This window comes from Ylistrum balloti, unplaced genomic scaffold (assembly GCF_031769215.1).
Source record: "Ylistrum balloti isolate Yb309-2 unplaced genomic scaffold, AGI_CSIRO_Ybal_v1 Utg369666, whole genome shotgun sequence".
NCBI classification, from domain to species: Eukaryota; Metazoa; Mollusca; class Bivalvia; order Pectinida; family Pectinidae; genus Ylistrum; species Ylistrum balloti.
Genome location: NW_026781914.1, coordinates 10,525 through 32,274, shown reverse-complemented (window position 1 = coordinate 32,274; position 21,750 = coordinate 10,525). Strand labels below are relative to the sequence as shown.

General features: G+C 34.6%; 3 protein-coding genes across 3 annotated transcripts; all 3 read right to left on the bottom strand.

Moving 5' to 3' along the window:
* Nucleotides 1-185: 185 nt before the first annotated feature.
* LOC132560127 (zinc finger protein 600-like) lies at nucleotides 186-7,180 on the bottom strand. The gene is made up of 3 exons (XM_060224778.1): nucleotides 6,847-7,180; nucleotides 3,307-3,678; nucleotides 186-616 (listed from the first exon to the last, which is right to left on the bottom strand). The coding sequence occupies exons 1-3, from the start codon at nucleotides 7,178-7,180 to the stop codon at nucleotides 186-188; spliced, it is 1,137 nt and encodes a 378-aa protein (XP_060080761.1).
* On the bottom strand, nucleotides 6,303-16,778 carry LOC132560119 (zinc finger protein 718-like). The gene is made up of 3 exons (XM_060224767.1): nucleotides 16,082-16,778; nucleotides 11,615-12,810; nucleotides 6,303-7,185 (listed from the first exon to the last, which is right to left on the bottom strand). The coding sequence occupies exons 1-2, from the start codon at nucleotides 16,776-16,778 to the stop codon at nucleotides 11,690-11,692; spliced, it is 1,818 nt and encodes a 605-aa protein (XP_060080750.1). The 3' UTR covers nucleotides 6,303-7,185; nucleotides 11,615-11,689.
* Nucleotides 15,341-20,606, bottom strand: LOC132560109 (zinc finger protein 112-like). The gene is made up of 3 exons (XM_060224757.1): nucleotides 20,549-20,606; nucleotides 18,841-19,374; nucleotides 15,341-16,795 (listed from the first exon to the last, which is right to left on the bottom strand). The coding sequence occupies exons 1-2, from the start codon at nucleotides 20,604-20,606 to the stop codon at nucleotides 18,842-18,844; spliced, it is 591 nt and encodes a 196-aa protein (XP_060080740.1). The 3' UTR covers nucleotides 15,341-16,795; nucleotide 18,841.
* Between the last annotated feature and the right edge of the window lie 1,144 nt (nucleotides 20,607-21,750).

Sequence of the window (21,750 nt, the reverse complement as noted above, 5' to 3'; positions counted from 1 at the left end):
TAAAAAAATTAATGACAGTGTGTGGATTGTCCTTCAGATGACTTGCAGCAGCCCTGGCATCACCAAAAACTCAGATGCAAGAATCTGGTTTACTAAGATCCGCAATTCAACTTTGAAACAATATTGAAACCCGTTATTTGAGCACCACATGATCTACGAACAGATATCACTGTATTTCCTGTATTTCAGGATTTGTGGAATGTGTCGATGTGGTGCTGCAGATTTCCGAGTTTCACAAATGATCTGTCCTTGCAGAAGGTGCACGTGAAAGTCTTCTTGGGGTGTTGCTGAGCTCGATGATTGGACAAAGAATGTTTGGAAGGAAATAATTTCCCGCACACTGGACATGCAACAGATATTCCTTCATGTCGAGATAGGCGATGGGCTCGGAGTTCGCACGGTTCCGTGAACTTTGCTGAACACAAGTCACACTTAAGGTAATCTCCACTGTGAATTCTCTGATGACGCGTCATCCTGTACTTCACGTTGGTTGTGTACGTGCATCTGTCACACTGGAAAACGTTAGGTGTTCCGGTATATGGCATTCTGGGAAACACGGGGTCCGTTTTCTTGTCTTGCCCATCTACGACTTGGCGGCAATAGTCGTAGAACTGGCCTGGAATATAAAAATTTCAGTCAACTTCTGTATCCGAAGACATTCGTACACAACGAAGCTAATGAAGAGGTGCGTACACAACAAAGCTAACGAATACATTCGTACATAACGAAGCTAACAAAAACATTCGTAAACAACGAAGTTAACAAAGACATTCGTACACAACAATGTTAACAAAGACATTCAAACACAACAAAGCTAACAAAGACATTCGTACACAACAAAGCTAACAAAGTCATTCAAACACAAGGAAGCTGACAGAGACATTCGTACACAACAAAGCTAAAGAAGACATTCGTACACAACGAAGCTAACAAAGACATTCGTACACAACGAAGCTAACAAAGACATCCAAACACGACGAAGTTAACAAAGACATTCAAACACGACGACATTAACAAAGACATTCAAACACAACGAAGTTAACAAAGACATTCAAACACAACGAAGCTGACAAAGACATTCAAACACAACGAAGCTACGAAGACATTCGTACACAACAAAGCTAACAAAGTCATTCAAACACAACGAAGCTGACAGACATTCGAACACAACGAAGTTAACAAAGACATTCAAACACAACGAAGTTAACAAAGACATTCAAACACAACGAAGTTAACAAAGACATTCAAACACAACGAAGTTAACAAAGACATTCAAACACAACGAAGCTAACAAAGACATTCTACACAACAAAGCTAAGTTAATAAAGACATTCGAACACAACGAAGTTAACAAAGACATTCTAACACAACGAAGTTAATAAAGACATTCAAACACAACGAAGTTAACAAAGACATTCTAACACAACGAAGCTGACAAAGACATTCTAACACAACGAAGCTACGAAGACATTCGAACACAACGAAGTTAATAAAGACATTCAAACACAACGAAGTTAATAAAGACATTCTAACACAACGAAGTTAACAAAGACATTCTAACACAACGAAGCTGACAAAGACATCCAAACACAACGAAGTTAATAAAGACATTCAAACACAACGAAGTTAACAAAGACATTCAAACACAACGAAGCTAACAAAAACATTCCTACACAATGAGGCAAAAGAAAATACTTGATACGTAAAGAAGCTAACCTGAAGACAAGACGACGCCTATGTTACATTGTCTAAAATCAACTAAGTTAGACACCTTTTGATTTATTCCACAAATTCTTACATCAATACATTTTGAATGAAGATTTTTGGTGATCCCAAATTTACACAGAAAATGTCGAAAACAGCATTTAGTATCTGGATTCTGTAACAAGTTAAGCTTTAGTATGTTAAATTGTTCAAGCTAAACATCTCATAAAGCAAAATGATGTCAAATTTATTCAAACTTATCGTAAAGGAATCTTGTTTCCGCTCATGTCTATCAAATAATAATATTTACTTTTCAATGCATTACCTTCATACAGGAAAATGACATTTGATCCGATGAAGAAGTGGCACGTGTGAGTATCATTTACGATGTTTATTTTCATTAGTAAAGTAGGACATTGAATTGGCGATGGAACAGATTAACATAAGTTTACAACTTCACAGTCACCTTTGTCAGTTACAAATACTGATTTAGGATGTGTGAATATTATCTAAATCTGATTAAGATTATCGATACGACACTTTAACGAAATATTTTAATGAAGTCATCACTAATTTGCTGCTGAGGAGTACCTGGTGTCATTTTTGTCAGCCAATTTAAGTAAATGGCTTAAGATCAACGTGATACAAAGCAAGTTTGAAACTTCTGACCGTAGGAGCAGATCTAAAATTATCAACAGCAACACTTTTCCATTAGATTGGTATCTTTTATTTTCTAAAGATGATACAATGTACGAAGATCCATGCAAAAGGCTTTGTTCTTTTCCTAAGGACAGAAGAAGACATAAATCTGCTGACTTTCTTCTGTACCATGAACATAGTTCACTTACTAAATGAATTTTATCATCAGCATATCAAAATGAATATTCTGAAAAAGTACTCCCAACAAACTACTAAAAAAGCTTGACAAACCATGATTAAAGAATCAGCAGTAGAGAAACTAACATCTGCTTCATGGTAATGTGTTGTTTAAGGTACATGTAGAGTGATGATAACAAATCCTCTTTGGCACTTGCCCATTTACTTATTCTGACACAGTAAAGTTACTATAATTTGGAAGTGTTGTTACAATGTCAGTTATTCCAAATACATATTTGAATCCCTTCCAAAGAAAATGTTTTTATATTGGAAGAAGAATCGGAACAGGAGAATAAAAATATATAAAGCCTCAGTTTCATTATCAGTGGAATCATAGCTCTGCTGAGCATGTCCTGTCATTACAGATAAAACGTCAATAATACATATATCCAGTCGCTTTCAGTTGCAGTTCACAGGGTATGACAAATTTCACCTTGAATATGGTAGTTTAATCTAACACAATGAAGAAATCCATCAATTTTTCACTTCTTTCTCCATTTTCTATAAAGCACTCGTCAGTTTTGGCAAATGTGATAGTCTTTGAACAGAGGAGATCAAGGTTTCCTGTTGGTTGTGGAAACATAGCGTTTCGCTCTTGAGAATCCTGTTTTTGGAGGTGTCCACATTTAGAATGACGATCACAGTTGAATGGTTGAACTTACGTGAAATTCATATGTTGGACCATTTCAACATTGTGGTAAGACTTCAAGTGAATAACAAGTTTACCCATGGTCACAAATGACTTATCACAATGATTACAGCGGTAAAATTTGTTCGGGTGCATGCTGGAGCGGTGATGCGACAGTGCATATTTGGAGGCAAACTCCCGACCACACAATTCACATTTGACAGTGATGCCTTCGTGTCGAGACTGTCGATGAGCACGTAGTTCACACAGCTCCGTGAACTTGTTGTTACATAGGTCACATTTGAAGTAGTCTCCCTTGTGTATCCGTTGATGGCGTTTAATCCTGTACTTGTGTTCGGTTGTATAGTTGCATTGGTCACATTTGAACCTTGCCTCTGTCCTCCACAACCTCTTTCCCTTCAAATGATTCTTGTCCAATATCAAGTTAAGGTTTGGGTCGTTAAATGGTTCTGAAACACCAGACAATGCAGTTCTTCAATACATGTAAAATATTCCTCATGTTGAACACAGTTGATGAATTTTCTTCATTTTCTTCAACACTTCACACTGAACATTTTCTCCCCAAACTGAAACCTTTGTCCATACAGGATTTTATCCTTATACTGATGCACAACTCGGGTTAAAACTAAAACCAGTTTAATCTGAATAATTATATAAAATACAGTGTATTTCTGATCTCAAATTTGGAGACTTGATTAACATGGAATGATTTTGTCTACATATACATATTATAGAATATCATCTAAAGAATGTTCTTTGATAAAGAAAATAGACATATGGTAAGTGTGAAATATGTTTATTAAGAACAGTATCGGAGCTACATTTGGATTTACAATATTTATCACTTTATACATTACATGTATAATCGTAACAATAGTAGAGTCTGGGACTGTCCATAACATCAAAATGGATCTAGAGAACACAAATGTACTTACAATAATGCTATCTGACAGAAACTATATACAAAATTGCACGTAACACATAATTCACCTTCACACATCTTAAATCATCCTGACTTCTTTACATGTATAACATAAATGAACTGTTCCCAATAACATATTTCACTAAGCACTGCTAGAGAAATGTGCTGCCAGGTTTTCATACAATAAAATCCTCATAGCCATATAATAGCCACTATATAGAGAATACAAGGTCAGTGTCTTAAAATATAAACAGTATTCTGGTGAGGGTGACAAACTTCTGGTGAGCCACTTTTGTCTTTCTCTCCCAAGCAGAAAAATGCAGCTTATATTCCGAGACACTGACCATGTATTCATTCTATTTATCCTACAACATTGATCACAAATATGACCATCAAAATTTGATGTTGACGGCATGCTGAATTTTGGTTGATGTACCGCAAAATAATTGTTTTGCACAGAAATATAGTTCCACGTAATTTTAGACAAAATTTTCAAAGTAAATTCAGACAGTAATTCTGTTGAATTCATACACGTGCTAAAATGCAACTGTTTTCCGTCACTGTCAAATACAGCAAAAAATTATGTGGCAGGTGTATTCTGACAATGGCAATGCCAATTAAAAAGATAAAAAAAAATTACTTGAAAAGGGAGAAAAATATTTACATATACAGAAATATACACAGACATTCCTATTCTATAGGAATTTCAACAATTATAAGAATTCACAGATGTATGTTTCCAAGTTACACTTTGATTTAAAAAAAGAAGACAATTTTCAATAGAAACTGACAAGAAGCAACTTTGTTGCACAACTAACAGTGACTATATTTTATTACTGTACGCTTATGCCTCACTGTCGTAGTTGAAAATATTGTAGTGATAATATATCTACTGGCAATACTGTTTAGTTACATGTACCTGTAGTAACATCCTTTCTATGTTAACAACAATGTTTTACTATTAACTAACGATATTTTACTACTTTACTACTGCATTAAGAAACATTGTTTCATAACCCTACTTGTTAACTTTTGTATACAAAAACAATGTTTTACTATTTAGCACTGATGTGTCACTATTAGTAACATTGTTTATGTTATAGCCTGTTTAACAACTGTTCATGTTTATTATCTAGTAGAAAACTTGTTTTCTAAAACATTTGGTGACTACTTCAAAATAAAAATAATATGTTCAATCAGCAAATCAACAGAAAGCTTTACAGAAGGAGGACATTACTGACTGTATATCTAATGTAAAACAATCCCGGTAAGTATAGACTCTGATACCAATGTCACCTCACAAATTATAGTCTTAGAACTAAAATAAGTGTACTAACATCAGTACTTAAAATCTTGTGTGTTTGTATAAGAGACTAAAATATCAAATGGAAAAAAAAGCAGTTTTGGAAAATGTTATTACCAACTTTGTATTTTGGGAATTTCACCTTTAAATGAGTATTAACCTGATAGAATCCTGTCATTATGTTGTAATACCAACTAAATCTGCACTAGATCTCTGGAGATTACTTTGTAGTAAGGGTTCATATCTGCACTGATGGACACATAGACATTACAATATACCACAAGATACTCCAATCTATTTAACACATAATTAGACACAGAAATAATCAACAAAATTTATATATAGTTCCCAATAACATTTTAAAAATATAACATTAAGGACAAAAATCCCAAAATGTTTATCATATTGAAAATAAACATAGAAAATAGGGAGACAACATCATTTTTACGAAAGAGAACCAACATTATTAAGGAGTCCATATGTTAGCCTGAAGTTCTAATATGCATAAGTTATCATAAACAATTATTATAACACATTGATCACAATGTACACATTTCATTGACAATGTATAAATAATGTAATCATGTGTACACTGAACTCTATACTTGATGAAACAAGATATGAATTTAATTGATTTCATTGAAGTACTTTATTTAAATCATTCCATTTTAGAAAGAATAAAAATATAATGTATCTATAAGACCTATTCAATTGACAAGCATTAGAAATTCATTATAAAAATTTGAAGGCAATATTTATACATAAAATGGATTGAACTGATTCTTTACAAAATTATACGACACTGAGCATAAAAAGGTAGTGATTATTATGCTAAAAAAATCATTCATGATAAAATCCTAAATATGCAATTATTTCACTATTTCCTTAATATGCTTCAGATTATTTCTTTTCATAGTAAAAGCTAATGTACAAAATCCTTTATGTCTTTCTTACTTCAATTTATCACAAAATTCTTTAATGATAAATTCATTACCAGGTACAGATCAATGTAAAGAATACTGTTCGAAGTAAATAAAAAAAAAATATACAAATGTTTCTCTAAAAATCCAAGTTAAAATTTAAAATACATGTAAATATTGCACAGAAAAATTAGGTAATAGTCTATACATTAATCAAATTGGTTCCAGAATATCAAAGACATTGTTGTCTTTCCTGGGATGACTGCATCCGATTTTTTCCAATATCTTTGATATATCCTTTGTAAAATCTTGATTTCTGACTGTTGATAGAAAAGGATGCAGACATCAGCTATTTGATGAAGCTTTAAGATGATGGTCTATCCTTTTGGTTACAAACACACTCTGAATTCCACGGATCTTTGTAACATTATCAAAACTACTGAATTCACTTGCCACCCAGATCAGTGTTAACCTGCCCCACTGTTGAAATGCTGTGGAGTGGTTGTAGTTTGGATAGGTGGTAGGTCCTTGTGTGTTATCTGTACATGTTTTCTCAGCTTGCAGTTTTCGTTGAATCTTGCTCCACAGAGACTACATACAAAATACTGTTGGTTGTGCATTATCATGTGTCTCTTCAGACTGTAGTGTCGGTCTGTTACAAAGTCACACTCGGGACAGAAGTGACGTTTTTTTGATTTAGGAGAGTTTTCCTGGAAGCTGAGGTCTAGCTGGTGGCTGGTGTTATACATCTGATTGATACTTTCTTTAATGAGGAATGTCTCAGGTGTGCAAGTCTTCATAAACATAACGTCTGTAATCAATAAAAATAACTTTAAAGAAAACGTAGTTATCAATTTCCACATTTTTAATGAAGATTCTAGTAGATTGTTTTGTAATTTGGTACCAAGCTGACAACTTATGTCTTCTATCTATCATCAGAGGGGTACTCATTTTTTTACCACAATACCTTGTGTTATTTCACTCTGAGACCATTGTGTTAACAAGCTGTCAGTGGGATAAATTTATGATATATACCACTTTTGGTATATGACCTTCCAGCCTTTTTGATTGGTTGATGCTTCATGCACAAACTGATATTTAAGTGCACAATAAGCAGTTCACAATGGTTTGTGAAGTAATGTGATGTGGATTGCCAACAATTTATTGCTTTAAAGGAAGTAAACCTGACTGATGTTAACAAAACAGAGATTGGTACAGAACAGGTCTATTCAATTAAAAAATAGCTTTTTCATTGTGGTAGACAGGTTACACCAACACATGGTTGGAACATATTTCTTTTTCTTTCATTAATTATCTTTTTTTAAAGTTACAAAACAAACACAAAGTTTGTTAAATCAACCTCCAAGAGAATTTCAATATTGATCTTAAGCATGATATAAATAATTCATTAAGTATAAGTATGAAAAGTGGTGTTTCCAATGTAATCATTTTGTTATCAGAGTTTTTATACTCCTGCCACACTCAACTGGCAAGGGATAGCTTAGTTAAGCTCTCTTCCAAAATCTGGGCTTCTTTTATTTTTTCATTTGAGATTTGCTGATCTCTTGGTTTGTAGCAAATTTCCCTGTATTGCCTTCTCCAATATTTTATGTATATTCCAAGACATCTGATCTTGAACTATACCCCTGGCCTTTCAGACTACAATCACATCCCTGGACTATCACACCTCCAGTTTTTCAGACTAAAACAACACTCCTTGCCTATCTAACTAGAACCACATCCTTGGCCTATCTGACAAGAACCACACCCCTAGCCATTGTGACTAGAACCACGTCCCTGGTCTATCAGAGTAGAACCACATCCCTGGCCTGACTAGAACCACATCCCTAGGCTATCCGACTAGACCTACATCCCTAGCCTATCTGTCTAGAACCACATCCCTGGCCTGACTAGAACCACATCCCTTGCCTATCCGAATAGAACCACATCCCTTGCCTATCCGACTAGAACAACATTCCTAGCCTACCTGTCTAGAACCACATCCCTGGCCTGACTAGAACCACATCCCTAGGCTATCCGACTAGACCTACATCCCTAGCCTATCTGTCTAGAACCACATTCCTGGCCTGACTAGAACCACATCCCTTGCCTATCCGACTAGACCTCCATCCCTGGCCTGACTAGAACCACATCCCTGGCCTGACTAGAACCACATCCCTTGCCTATCCGACTAGAACCACATCCCTCGCCTATTCGACTAGACCTACATCCCTGGCCTATATGACAAGAGCCATAACCCTAGCCTACCTGACTTCCATCACATCCCTTCCCTATGTGAATAGAAACATACTCTCAGCCTTTCTGACACAAATCACATCCCTAGCCTTAGAAAAACTTTTAATGTACCTGGATCCAATTGCTGAGATGGTTGGAAGAAATTGGAGAGATGTTATCATAGGGAAAGGAATGATGATTCTACTATGAAATATAGAAAAAACGGACAGTTTTCCAGGAATAAGAATTAAAATCCAATGGAAGACAATAAATATCAAACAGTTTTTAAACATTCTTCACCAAATTCTAATGATACTGTGAATTGAAATTGATAAATTGGAAGAGGAAAGAAACTAAAACAATCTTAAAATTATATACAGGTATGCTTCACCATATGGCCATTTCTGCCATTCTCAGCCTCCATAGACTGTCAAGCCAAGTATTGCTATACCATAACAGTAGAGTGAAACAAAGCAAAGCAATTCTAGTAGATATCAATATTTTCCATATGCAAGGCTCCTTTACAATTACGAGCCATATTGTGGAGTCCCAAGCTGAGGAATGCAAGCCTCACATGCCAAGAGTTATATATTTGCATTGTCCTTGGTACATGTATAAGTATGTGAAGCATGATAATTTAGATTTACAGATAACTTGTGTATGCAAAATGTTATGATATAAATATGTTGGATGCAGCACTGGCAATAAGTCGTGTTTCTAATGAGTAATGATATTACCACTTACAACCATAAAGGTGTGTATAAGGAAAACGAGAAGAAAGTGGTCACATGATAGTTTTTTATTGTAGACAGAGGCAGTTAGCCTTCTCTGTGGTCAGGAAAAGCACAGGTGACATGTACTGTAGCTTTAATGAAACCAAGCAACATACTAATAGGGAACACAATAAAAACCATCAAGGTGACCTTATAAATATACCAGTAGTTAACAAGTACATCACATAATAATGTGAAACAATACATAGCCTATCTTTATGAATGTATCGGTAGTTGTCACAAACTACATCAAACAACATGTAGCCTAGCTTAAAGAGCAGCATCTGTCACATCTGCTAAGTAAATATATTTAGTTCACTATACAGCATACTGGTGAAGTAAAGATAACAAAAGGATATTAAATGTGTAAAATTCCTTGTCTATAAGATACACTACCATATGTATCAGTCAATATGCCCATGGCTGTTAATAAGCCCACCTAAAATTAGTTTACTATTCATTGTATCTGATGACAAATACCTCTTCATTCAGCTTCCCTCTGATTTTGAAGTAATGTTGGCCACCAGGAACTATCACAGAATAATTAAGGTATAACAACTCTACTCATGTTTAAGTTTTTTAAGTTGATCACCAAACTATAAAACAATCATTTTCTCTAAGATTGTTGCTTTGAGTTTAAAAGTTATCCTCAACTATTATCTTTTGACAATCATGGAATTGGCCAATAAACCTAGATCACAGTGCTCTCAACAGTGTTATTATGAAATAGGCTATAAAAAACTTTGTACAGGCAGTCATACATTAAAACAAAAAACAATGTGCACAATTTAAGGAATCACAGATATTTAGGTGACCAGCATCATCTGTACTGTCACTTTTATCTTAATATAGATCAGTATTAAAGTGGATGTACCACTATGGATCAAATTAACACACTCACATTCTTGTGAGCGTCAGATAGGAAGCCATGTTTTTTTCTCTATTGCTCACAGAGACAGTCCTAAAGTAACAGTACACTGTGATATCTACCGCTGACAGAAATTGAATTTAAGGATGTACTTGTGTCATAGAAGTAGTCAGAGAGTAAATTAAGTACACACATTTCCCAATGATGATTCATCGTAAAAAGTGTATCTTCTGACCTGGTGCAATTAATCATAAATACCATTTTGTATCAACAGAAACAACATAAGTATATGTCAGTGCAAGGCTACATGATTAACTCCTTCCTTATCAGAGGATAATACACCATATACTTATCGCCAAGCTGGTAGAATTCCCATATTTTTTTTTAGTCCAGAGATGTACCAAACTAATACTGAGTAAGAGATAAAGACTAAGATGTATGAAAAATGAACACATGTTTATCGTTTCTCTTGTCAATCTCCAGGAATTCAGTTTACGATTGTTGAATATTAAAAGATAAAGTTTAAAAATGAGAAAAGATGGTGATGTTCATCCAATGTAATTGCCATAGTGACATTATGAAAAAAAGAATATCACTGAAAACAGTAATGCAAACTGAATATTCCATCGATGTATATGTTGTAAGATGAAATCATACCCAATACTTACTAACATACAATTTAAAGTGCAAATACTCAGTAATATCCTAATTGTAAATCAGGATTATTTCAAGAAATATTTCCAATGTTCTCCAATAAATCCTTGTGTGGAAACAAATGTGAATCAACAATACAATGAGGACAGATTCAATCAAGGAGAAACAAGTCATTAAAGAATGATATAACTGAAATTTATGTATGACCTATATTAACCAGATTGGTGAAGAACTATTTTTGTTCACAAAAGTCAGTGTGAATTCATTAATCTAACAAGTTCTTATACTGATACAGATCTTATGCAGAAAAATAGAAATATTTTTTGTTTCCATTTATATAAATGCACTAAAAGTCAACCATGACAATCTGAAGTCTTTTCAGATGATTTTCCAATGGTTAGTGAAACAATTTCAAAACATGCAGCATTGGATACATGGTTTAATAATATAATTTTCTATTAACAAAAAGGGAATTTGTACACACAGCCTCCTTGTTTAATATCCTAATAATGGTCATTCGATGGTATTCAACAACTACTACAGTGTTATAACATTGCAGCCAGCAGTGTGGCAAGGGTGAATGTAGAGATGTTACCATGGTTACAGTCAATCATTGAACCACAAACTTTTGTGTAAAAAAGAGCAAAACCATTGGGTAAAAACCATGCTAACGAACAGGTTAATAAAACATGTTTAAATATGACACTAACCTATGCAACAAATGAAGTTGAAGGCTTTAAGAAAACACCAATACCATCCAATATGTTCATAGTGACTTTCCTAAGTCAGTGATGTACATGCAGTATGTTTTCTAAGTCTCCATCTGATTCAAGCTTGATGCATTGCAGTTCCACATTATCTGGTGGTGATTGTCCTGTCCTACACTTTCTCTGGCCCTCTGGTCTTTGATAAATGGACTGCGGAAGATCTGACTGGTGACCAGTGATGGACATGATCTGAGCTGCATCAAACATGTTTTTTGAGAGTATGGCACTGCCAGTGGCTCTGATGGAATAGTTGGTATACACACATGAAAGCTTACAGGCTTTACTGAGCTCTGACATAAAAACTGCAAGTTTCTTCTCTCCAACTGGGCTGTTGTAATACCAAACACTATCTGCTGAACTTTCCCTATTCGGTCTTTGCCACAACCTTTCACACTGCGGGTTCAATTTGCAAATGTAAGACTCGAACGATGCCACAGGACAAAATGGTGAGCCAGGTGATTCTGGCATATAGTTACATGATAACACATCTTTGTCATGACTGTGTAGATTCTTAAACATTTCGTCAGCTTTTCTCACATACCTCAAACCTGTCTCAAAGTCTGTCACAATCTCAAATGTTGACTTTGTCATCTTGTGCATGTTTTCTGTGCTTCGTCTACTGAAATACAAACGAATGTCAAACTGGACCTTGTTGTAAAGACCGACAGGCGTGTTGACATTAAGATGCTGAGATGAATAAATTGTGTGCCTATCAGCCTTTGTAATAACTGGATAATGTTCCGTCTCGCCTTTCCCCATACGCTTCAATTCATTCATGACTGCTTTGAAATTGACGTTTGCTTCAGAAAATTCACAATCTTTGATTATGTCATATTGCTTGTTGAAAGGGGGGCTTCGTAAGTACCTGTTAAGGGAGTATCGGAATTGCTCCAGTGAAGAGGTTTTGTAGTGAGTTCCATCATGTTTACGAGCATCCATGTAGAAATGTCCTAGATGTTTGCAAAGTTGAGCAACACTTTGCTGTTCAAAGTCTGTCTCCTGCCCCTTTTCCCGCAAATAGTCACGAAATACGACAGAAGCCTTCCTATTAGCTTTTAGAGTATTGTCTGCCTTGGGAATTTTCAAACGTTTGTAAGATGTTTCTTCATTGGTTGTTTCTGCGAAACGCTTCTGGGTGCCTATAATTAAACACAATAACAACAATAAACTTTCACTTAATCTACCACAGGACTCTTCTTTATCAATAGCTGTACAAATCGGTCCAGAATCATTTGACTCTCAATCTTTACATCTGTATACAGAGTGTTTATGAACAATATTTTCAACCTGGTACAGAGCAATTTTACTGTAAGCTACGCTGCAAAAATAATTTCAATTGGTTTTTTTCAAATGATCTTGCTTCAGAGTTTAACAAGTGTTTCCTGGGACCTTGAAAACATATTTATTTTTCTGAAGCATTACAAGTATACCACATGTCTACTACTAGATAATGACCATGACCCTAATACATTTGTTGTGGTAAAATTGGTGCAATGACATGACAATTAACATATAATAGACAGCATACTGTAGAGTTTGAAATTGATACTCCAGGCATGGAATTTTTAAATGCTTTGATATGTCTTCTATGAAATCCAAATGCAAACACAACACTGTTGTAGAATAAAACATGTTGTGCAGTTTTCATTACTAACTTGTTGTATTTCAACATCACTGTCCATTAATTGTATAATAACAATACGCATTGTCATCAAATCATACATTTTTGATATACATTACAGTAATCATGTTCTGCATGTAAATTTAAGTTCAGCTGATTTTGTTTAGTAAGGAAATATACCTGTCAGCTTTTAATAGCTACCGATGTATACCAGCACAATGCAGCATTTTAAACAAAGCTTTCTTTTTCAGGTATATAACCCTTGTATGCTGCTACATGTGGTGCACAGAAGTTGGTACAACTTGTGACATATTTAAACCAATAATTACAAGTTTTTTGTTACGTTCATTTACATGGAATATCCTGATGGTGAAATATATTTGAAGTATATTTAAAATATATTAAATGTACATGTGTAATTCTGACTTTAATCAGTCCCAACCACTTGACTTAATAGGTTAACAGGGGCTCCACATAGATATATGTGTTGATTTAATTATAAGCCTTCAACAGAATAAAGAATCGCCTAAATCTATGAATTACCTACACATGTATTAGTACACATATACATTAATGGCATTCCTTCAAAAATCAACATACCCAGCAACTAGACAACTTTTAAGACATATTCTGTAAAACATTCAGTTTTATATTTCTCCTAATTTGAATCATGACACTGTTTTGCTTGGATTCATCAAATATTATTTTTTAATATCACTTATACTTCTGGCATACTGGAAAACATGAGAAGAAATGTGAGGTATGTCACCATTTGATATATATGAGATATAGTACATATTAAAGTTGACAACCTGACGCAAGAGCAATATGAATGTTCTGTAAGGCAAAGTGAAACACACATTCCACTGTAGAGTTTTCATTTCAAATAATACAATGATCACGCCTGTGTGATGTAGACAAGGACACAACAAACCAATCAGATCACACCTGTGTTATGTAGACAATGACATCCACCAATAAGATCACACCTGTGTGATGTAGACAAGGACACAACAAACCAATATGATCATGTCTGTGTGATGTAGACAGGGACATCTACCGATAAGTTCACACCTTTGTGATGTAGACAAGGACACAACAAACCAATAAGATCACACCTGTGTGATGTAGACAAGGACACAACAAACCAATCAAATCACACCTGTGTGATGTAGACAAGGATACCCACCAATATGATCACACCTTTGAGATGTAGACACGGACACAACAAACCAATCAGATGACGCCTGTGTGATGTAGACATGGACACCCACCAATAAGATCACACCTGTGTGATGTAGACAAGGACACCCACCAATAAGATCACACCTGTGTGATGTAGACAAGGACACAACAAACCAATCAGATGACACCTGTGTGATGTAGACAAGGACACCCACCAATAAGATCACACCTGTGTGATGTAGACAAGGACACAACAAACCAATCAGATCACACCTGTGTGATGTAGACAAGGACACAACAAACCAATCAAATCACACCTGTGTGATGTAGACAAGGACACAACAAACCAATAAGATCACACCTGTGTGATGTAGACAAGGACACAACAAACCAATATGATCACGTCTGTGTGATGTAGACAAGGACACAACAAACCAATCAGATGACGCCTGTGTGATGTAGACAAGGACACAACGTAGACCAACGAACCAATACATAAGTAATCACAAGTTGGTAACTAGAAAGTTGTCCCCCTTTAATCTGTATAACCTGAATAAACTGGTCAGCAAACTCTTTTTCCCTTTAATCTGTATAACCTAAATAAACTGGTCGGCAAACTATGTCCAATACACATCCCATTTAGACAGGAATACAATTATCCTCCGTACTAGGATAAGATAGCTTGCTATCCACTAGCAGATAATCAACAAGCAAGACTCTTTCTTTTAAAACATTTATGTAGTGTGAAATCATGGTACATTTGTATAACACAGCACAACACATACGAACATAAATTCATTACAATGTAATAATAAAAAAAAAAGAGAAAAGAAAAAAACTGAATTTACAAAACTATTGAGGCATTGTAACATTGGATCATTATTTAGTATGTGACATCACAATTAAAGTCTGAAAGCCATTGTTGTACAGCTTGTAAATGCATTTTAACCAATTGTGTTGAGATAGTCATGCGCGTACTTATTAAAAATAATTAACATAAATCACAATAATTATTAGTAGACTAGAACTTCATATATAGATCTAACAATAATAGTTTACATCTGGTACAACTAGTGGGACTCACAATACAGTCAGGATCTGTAACATAGTTCCTAGGTTTAACTGTATAGTTTGTAAGCTAACAGCATAAAAGGTCTGCAATTAAAATTCTTCCTGAGAAAAAAAACAATAAATACTAATAATTAAACACACCGATAAAATAACACGGCAAGAAATGATCTTAAAGAAAAAAAGTTGTGAAATATCTGCTCAGTCTTGAACACATTTATAATAAAAGCTACGAATAATTATCTACATACATGTACCCTTATTTGACAAGTATAACATTACAATGTAATGTTACTACCACAAAGATGTGTTTCAATTAATCTACAGCTTCCTAACTGCATTAGTAAATAAGTTGTAATTGTGATAGGTCCTACTTCTGCAGTCATGACTGATATTTATCAAAGACAGATTTGCTGTACTGTAATAAAACTTCATATTGGACAGATACTCTATGCTACTGAAGGGATCACAGAGGTAGACAAAATGCAAGAGACCTATAAAACATCCGTCACACTATCATCCTGTTGAAACTTTACAGGTATACATTTCATGTCGTTTGAGTGTGAACTTGCGTCCAAAGAGTTTGCCACATGAGGCACAAGGAAACTTAAATGTATGATGGTCAGTGTTATGTTTCTGTAAAAGCAAGTCACTCTTAAAGCCTTGGTTACACTGCTTACAACGGTGTTGGTCATGTACTCTTAAATGTCTATTCATGGCTTTGAAAGAATTAAACACTTTTGCACAAATTCTACATTTATAAGAATCACTGTCTGTTGGATTTTCTCCTAAACTAGTTTTAGGAAAAATACTTCTAGAATATGCACATGATGACTTTGTAACTGTGTGTGTTTTAGCACGAACATATCCTGTATATGGTGCCTTGGATATTGTAGACACGTTGCCAGAACACTGGAATTTTGATAATGTGTTTCCCTTCAGTGATCCTTTCACTAACACATTTCCTGCATGCGGTGAAGAAGTCAACATATTTTTTAACTGTGACCCTGGAGGCTCTTTTTGCAACTGGACAGGTTGTATGTTATCTCCTGTCTGTAGTGATGTTGAGTTTCCCTGTGAAACCTGTCCAAAAGTTTGTACAGGGGCAGCTTCTGGTTGAGAATAGTCCTTCCAATTATACTTATTATCCAATAAATTTTGGGCAGTGTTGTCCCATCCTCCCGTTTCTGTTAAATATCCAGGTCTGACTGGGTTTCTGTTTCTTGCCCCCATACAAGAATATTGTCCCACTGTAAAAGAAAGAAAGCGTGTCATTTCTCTCACTCTCCTGTATAGTTTAAAAACTCTATTTCATCTTTTCCTATGTTCCAAAAACCATAATTCTAAGATAATTCCTATATATATGACAATGATTTTCTAAGCTGTAAGACAAACTTTGTCTCCAAAAACTTTTTCCTATGACCAGCTGAAGTTTGTATTTAATATACTACTAAAATTTGCAAAATATGATTGCTGAAAGTTGTTGTATGTATACTGATTTCAATGTTATTTCCTTAAAAATTGCATGCTACAATGTGTGTTTTTCTTAACAAATAGTCCTTCTTTACATATATATATACAGATATATATAACCAATGAAGTAATAGCAACAGTATCGACAAGTGAATTGTCAAATTTTTGAGGCCACCTGTCTGTTTATCAAGACAAAAATATTACATAAATTACATCACATACATAGAACATAAAATAAATACAAGGTTATAAACCTATATCAAGAGCAATTGTGTAAATTTAGGCGTCTTGATAATCATTTCGGCCGATGGGCGATTTGTTCACTATAAAGGGCCTTCGGCGTCCAATCGGTTGAAGGGATTATCAAGGCACCTTAATTTACAAAACTGCTCTCGATTTAGATTTATGAACTTGTATTTGTTTTAAATTCTATGTATGTGATGTAATTTATGTAATATTTGTGTCTTGATAAAGGGGCAGGCGGCCTCGAAAATTTGACAATTACTGTTGCTATTACTTCATTGATAATATGTCTCTCCCAGTAATACACATCCAACGAACATTTGCTTGTTAAGATCCAGTGCCAATATTGGACCATATTGTCGATATTACTTACTAGATTCTACATATATATAAATATATATAAAGATGTTGTTCTTATAGAAAATCAATTCTTTGTTGGATACATGTATATTACAGTTTCATTATTAAATATGAAATTCCATATGACGACATTGCTTTGTGATATTTAAAGTAGTACCTTACATATTGGGTTCCAGTAAAAATGTTAGCCAATCTTAAGACATTAGTACATCTAATATTGTGTATATACAGCAATTCTACTGTCCACATCTCGCAGCTTGTCAATATTTTAGAATATATTTGACCACACTGACATGCATATAGCTCCTTTTTTCCATTTGACTCTGTACTTAGCTTAGCTATGCTTAAGAAAATGCCAGATTTGTATAAGAAATATTTATCAAATACTACTACACTAAACAGTACCATATCCTTAAGTGACTCACCTTTCTATTAAAAAATTACTTCATATAAAAGAACAACTTTAAATAGACTGAGAGTATCTCCATAAAAAATTGATTGACTTGTATGGGAAAGTAGATGTTACAACAGTTGAGATTTCTGGGAAAAGGCAACCTAACTTCTGAAGTTGTTAAACACCAAGGCCGAGCAGAAAGTTCTGTCAACTATATATGGACATCAATGATATGAAAGATACTGTTAGGAATATACTGAAGCATCTACTTGTAAACATATTACAGATATTTACATGAATTGAAATACAGTGTGTGTTGACAAATTTTCATATCAATTTGCAATGGGAAAGAGAAAGCAGCCAGATTAACTTAACAGGCACAGACGCTGTATGACTGACAGTGGTAGCTGAAGATTTTGGTAGACTATCTCAATGTACAGGTTCTCACTAATGCTGATAATTTGGCATGGTTGATATGAGAACACATCATTTTACAGCAAGAAATTAACTATTAAGCTTTGCTCAGATACTCAATTAAACTTAGCAGTGCAGTATATTTAGATTAAGCCAGAAAGTATATGATATTTTCTTTTGATTCAACATCCCTTCCCTCAGATTCAATTGTCAAGAATCTGAACTTAATGCCAACCATTAGAACTGAAGAGATGCTAACTTTTTAAGGGAATCTCACTTCTTAGCATCAACCACAGCTTCAGGTGCAGCAGGGTAGCTTATTGCCTCAAATAAATTAAAGTTTGGTTGAATATATAAAGTTACACTGCATGACTTGCACAATATTTCCCTACTAACCTATAGAAACGTTACCTTAAGACTTGTCCAGAGGTGAACTTTTCGGACATGAACTGCAGTGAGATTTGTAGGCAGCATGCCAGTCAAACTTTGCTCCACAGGCACAGACAAATTCTTTAAAGGACATAAGGTTCTGGCTGTGGTGGACTTGAACCATGTGGCGTACCAGTTTGAAATGCTCAGTGAAGGATTTAGAGCAGATCTTACAGGTGCTTGTGTTTGTTGCTAATGAACTTTCACCAGGTTCTTTGCACGACTTCCTGTGAGCAGCCAGCTGTGACTGATATGGAAATCCTACAGAGCAGATTTTACACTTGAATGGTCGACGACCAAAATGAACATTGGTGTGTCCGAGGTAGTGCTGTTGTTGTGCAAACTGTTTCCCACATACTTCACACTTGTATTTCTTTTTTGTGTCTGCTTTTGGAATCCAGGGAAACTGTACCGGACGACCACGCTGTACCTGTGGTGTTGGTTGTGTTTTAAACGGAGGAGCTGGTTTCCTACGGTCAGACTTACTGGCGAAATCTCGGATCAGGGTAGCAGGGTCTGTAAGTAGTTAATACACAACATCAGCTTGGGGGTCTTCTCCGTCACACATACATAACACAGCCACTGCACATATCAACCATTCCTCTCATAGACAGGCAGTCTTATCCTGAGTATTATGTCACCATAATCCATCATGTGACTACATCCTTGTATCATGTGATCAGGACATTATTACTGTACATCTTAATGCTATGACTGCATATCGTTTATCTTTCAAGACCAAAAACATGAATTGTTTATCATCTGGGTAAAATAATTGCAACAGTGAAGAAACTTCAACAATGCATTAATTCAAAACATAAATGAAGACAAACTCACTTCGTCAGAAAGGAAATACATGCAGCAAAGTTAAGTGACAATTCAAACTGACATCTTTTTCCTTCATTAAAACAGATTTACTCTACATAACAAATGCTTAAAATATTATGCTAAGCTTCAATTAAAAATAAAGAGTGTCACAGTAATATACATGTAAAATCAATATAGCATTAACAAAATCAATACTAGAACATATTTCCTTACACAAATGCTACCCAATATAGGATTTCTCCAAACTTTCAGGTGATCATTTAGAAATATTTGCCATTGGATTGAAATACTTAACATTCAATTAATTAACATAGTAGTCCAATACATATTAATGTGTCATAGATGTACCATGATCTCAACAATACATTACTATTTTTACAAATAATCACATGATTGCTGGCTCTAGCTTGTTCCAGCCTTGTTAAAATAATGGGATTTTCCAGACATCATCACATGGACATCTGATCCCAGACAAGTTATAACAATAGAATTTTACAGACATAATCACACAGACATCTGATCCCAGACAATGTATAAAAGTGGGACTTAACAGACATAATCACACGGACATCTTATCCCAGACAAGGTATAATAGTGGGTCTTTACAGACATAATCACACGGACATCTTATCCCAGACCTGGTATAATAGTGGGTCTTTACAGACATAATCACACGGACATCTTATCCCAGACCTGGTATAATAGTGGGTCTTTACAGACATAATCACACAGACATCTGATTCCAGATAAAAGGGACATAACTGACAACATAACACATTAAATCAGGTTTCTTTACTTCCAGTACATTGAAAACTTTGGCAAAATGTTTGCAACTGAAACATGTAGAAGGTTTGTCTCTCACCTATTCTTGCATGTCTTACGTTGATGAGTAAATACAAGAGATCAACATTAGGTTTCATTTCCAACTGTTAATGTAGGTACCAGTATATATTTGCCTCAAGCAGCAAAACCAACACTGCAACATTCTGAACAGAAACACGGAGAAACATTGTTGTATATAAAACAATTTTAATCAGTTTCAATATGCAATTACAATATTGGGACACTTTGCTATTTACAATTAATATATGCAAAGTACTTACAATTAAAAAAAAAAAAACAAAAACAAAAAAAAAAAACACCTACTTTTTTTTATAAGTTTAATATTGAAACATATCTAGAAATGTTTCAACAAAACATAAAATTGTTAAAAAGAAGTATTTTTATAAATTATGATGAAAACATGTCTGTGATTATATAATCTACCGGCAATTTTCATCATAAAGGAGTACAGTGGAAAACAGTTGGACGTATTAAAATTTCTCCTCATTGATTCTTTTTATTTGCCTTTTTTCTACAATCATTATTACCCTGTACTTCCAAGTGAAAAATATCCTTACATTCTGTGACATTTCTTCATTCATTTCTACTTTGAAATGAAAGGAATGAAAACTATATAGCTGACGAAGTTCGTTAGTACAATAGTCTAACTGGTTGAATATCATACGATAAGTCGTGAAAATCTCCTGAATTTTACAATGATCCGATATTCAATTCAACTCTGTGAAAATTAAGAGCATATGTAGCCCTGGAAAACTTAAATATCTCTGGTTTGTCTAATGTTCTGGTCATTTTCACTCCGTAGTCTTCAGGAAGGTTTCATATACTGATATTCTGTTCTTCCAGGTTATTCATTCCTGGTAATACTATTTATCTTACTATCTTTTCATCAGATGACAGCATACAGCTCACTACAATACTCCAAAATAGCACTATAATATCTTATATACAAATCCATCTTGCCATCAACTTTTGATTTTTTAAATCAATTATCACAGTGTTGCATTAAAAGTGTTACAAGTCTTCAGTAAGGACAATTGGTTGATTGAACTGTGTTAGACCTGTAACCTGAATATCACATATTTTTCACATTTTATTACCTCAGACAATCCATCAACCTGTTAGGTACAATCATAACAATGAACATGCAGCAAATACAGCTGGTTAGTTTTTAGCTGATTTCACCTCTGCCTCACATGGAAACTTGTGTAGCACAAAAGTGGA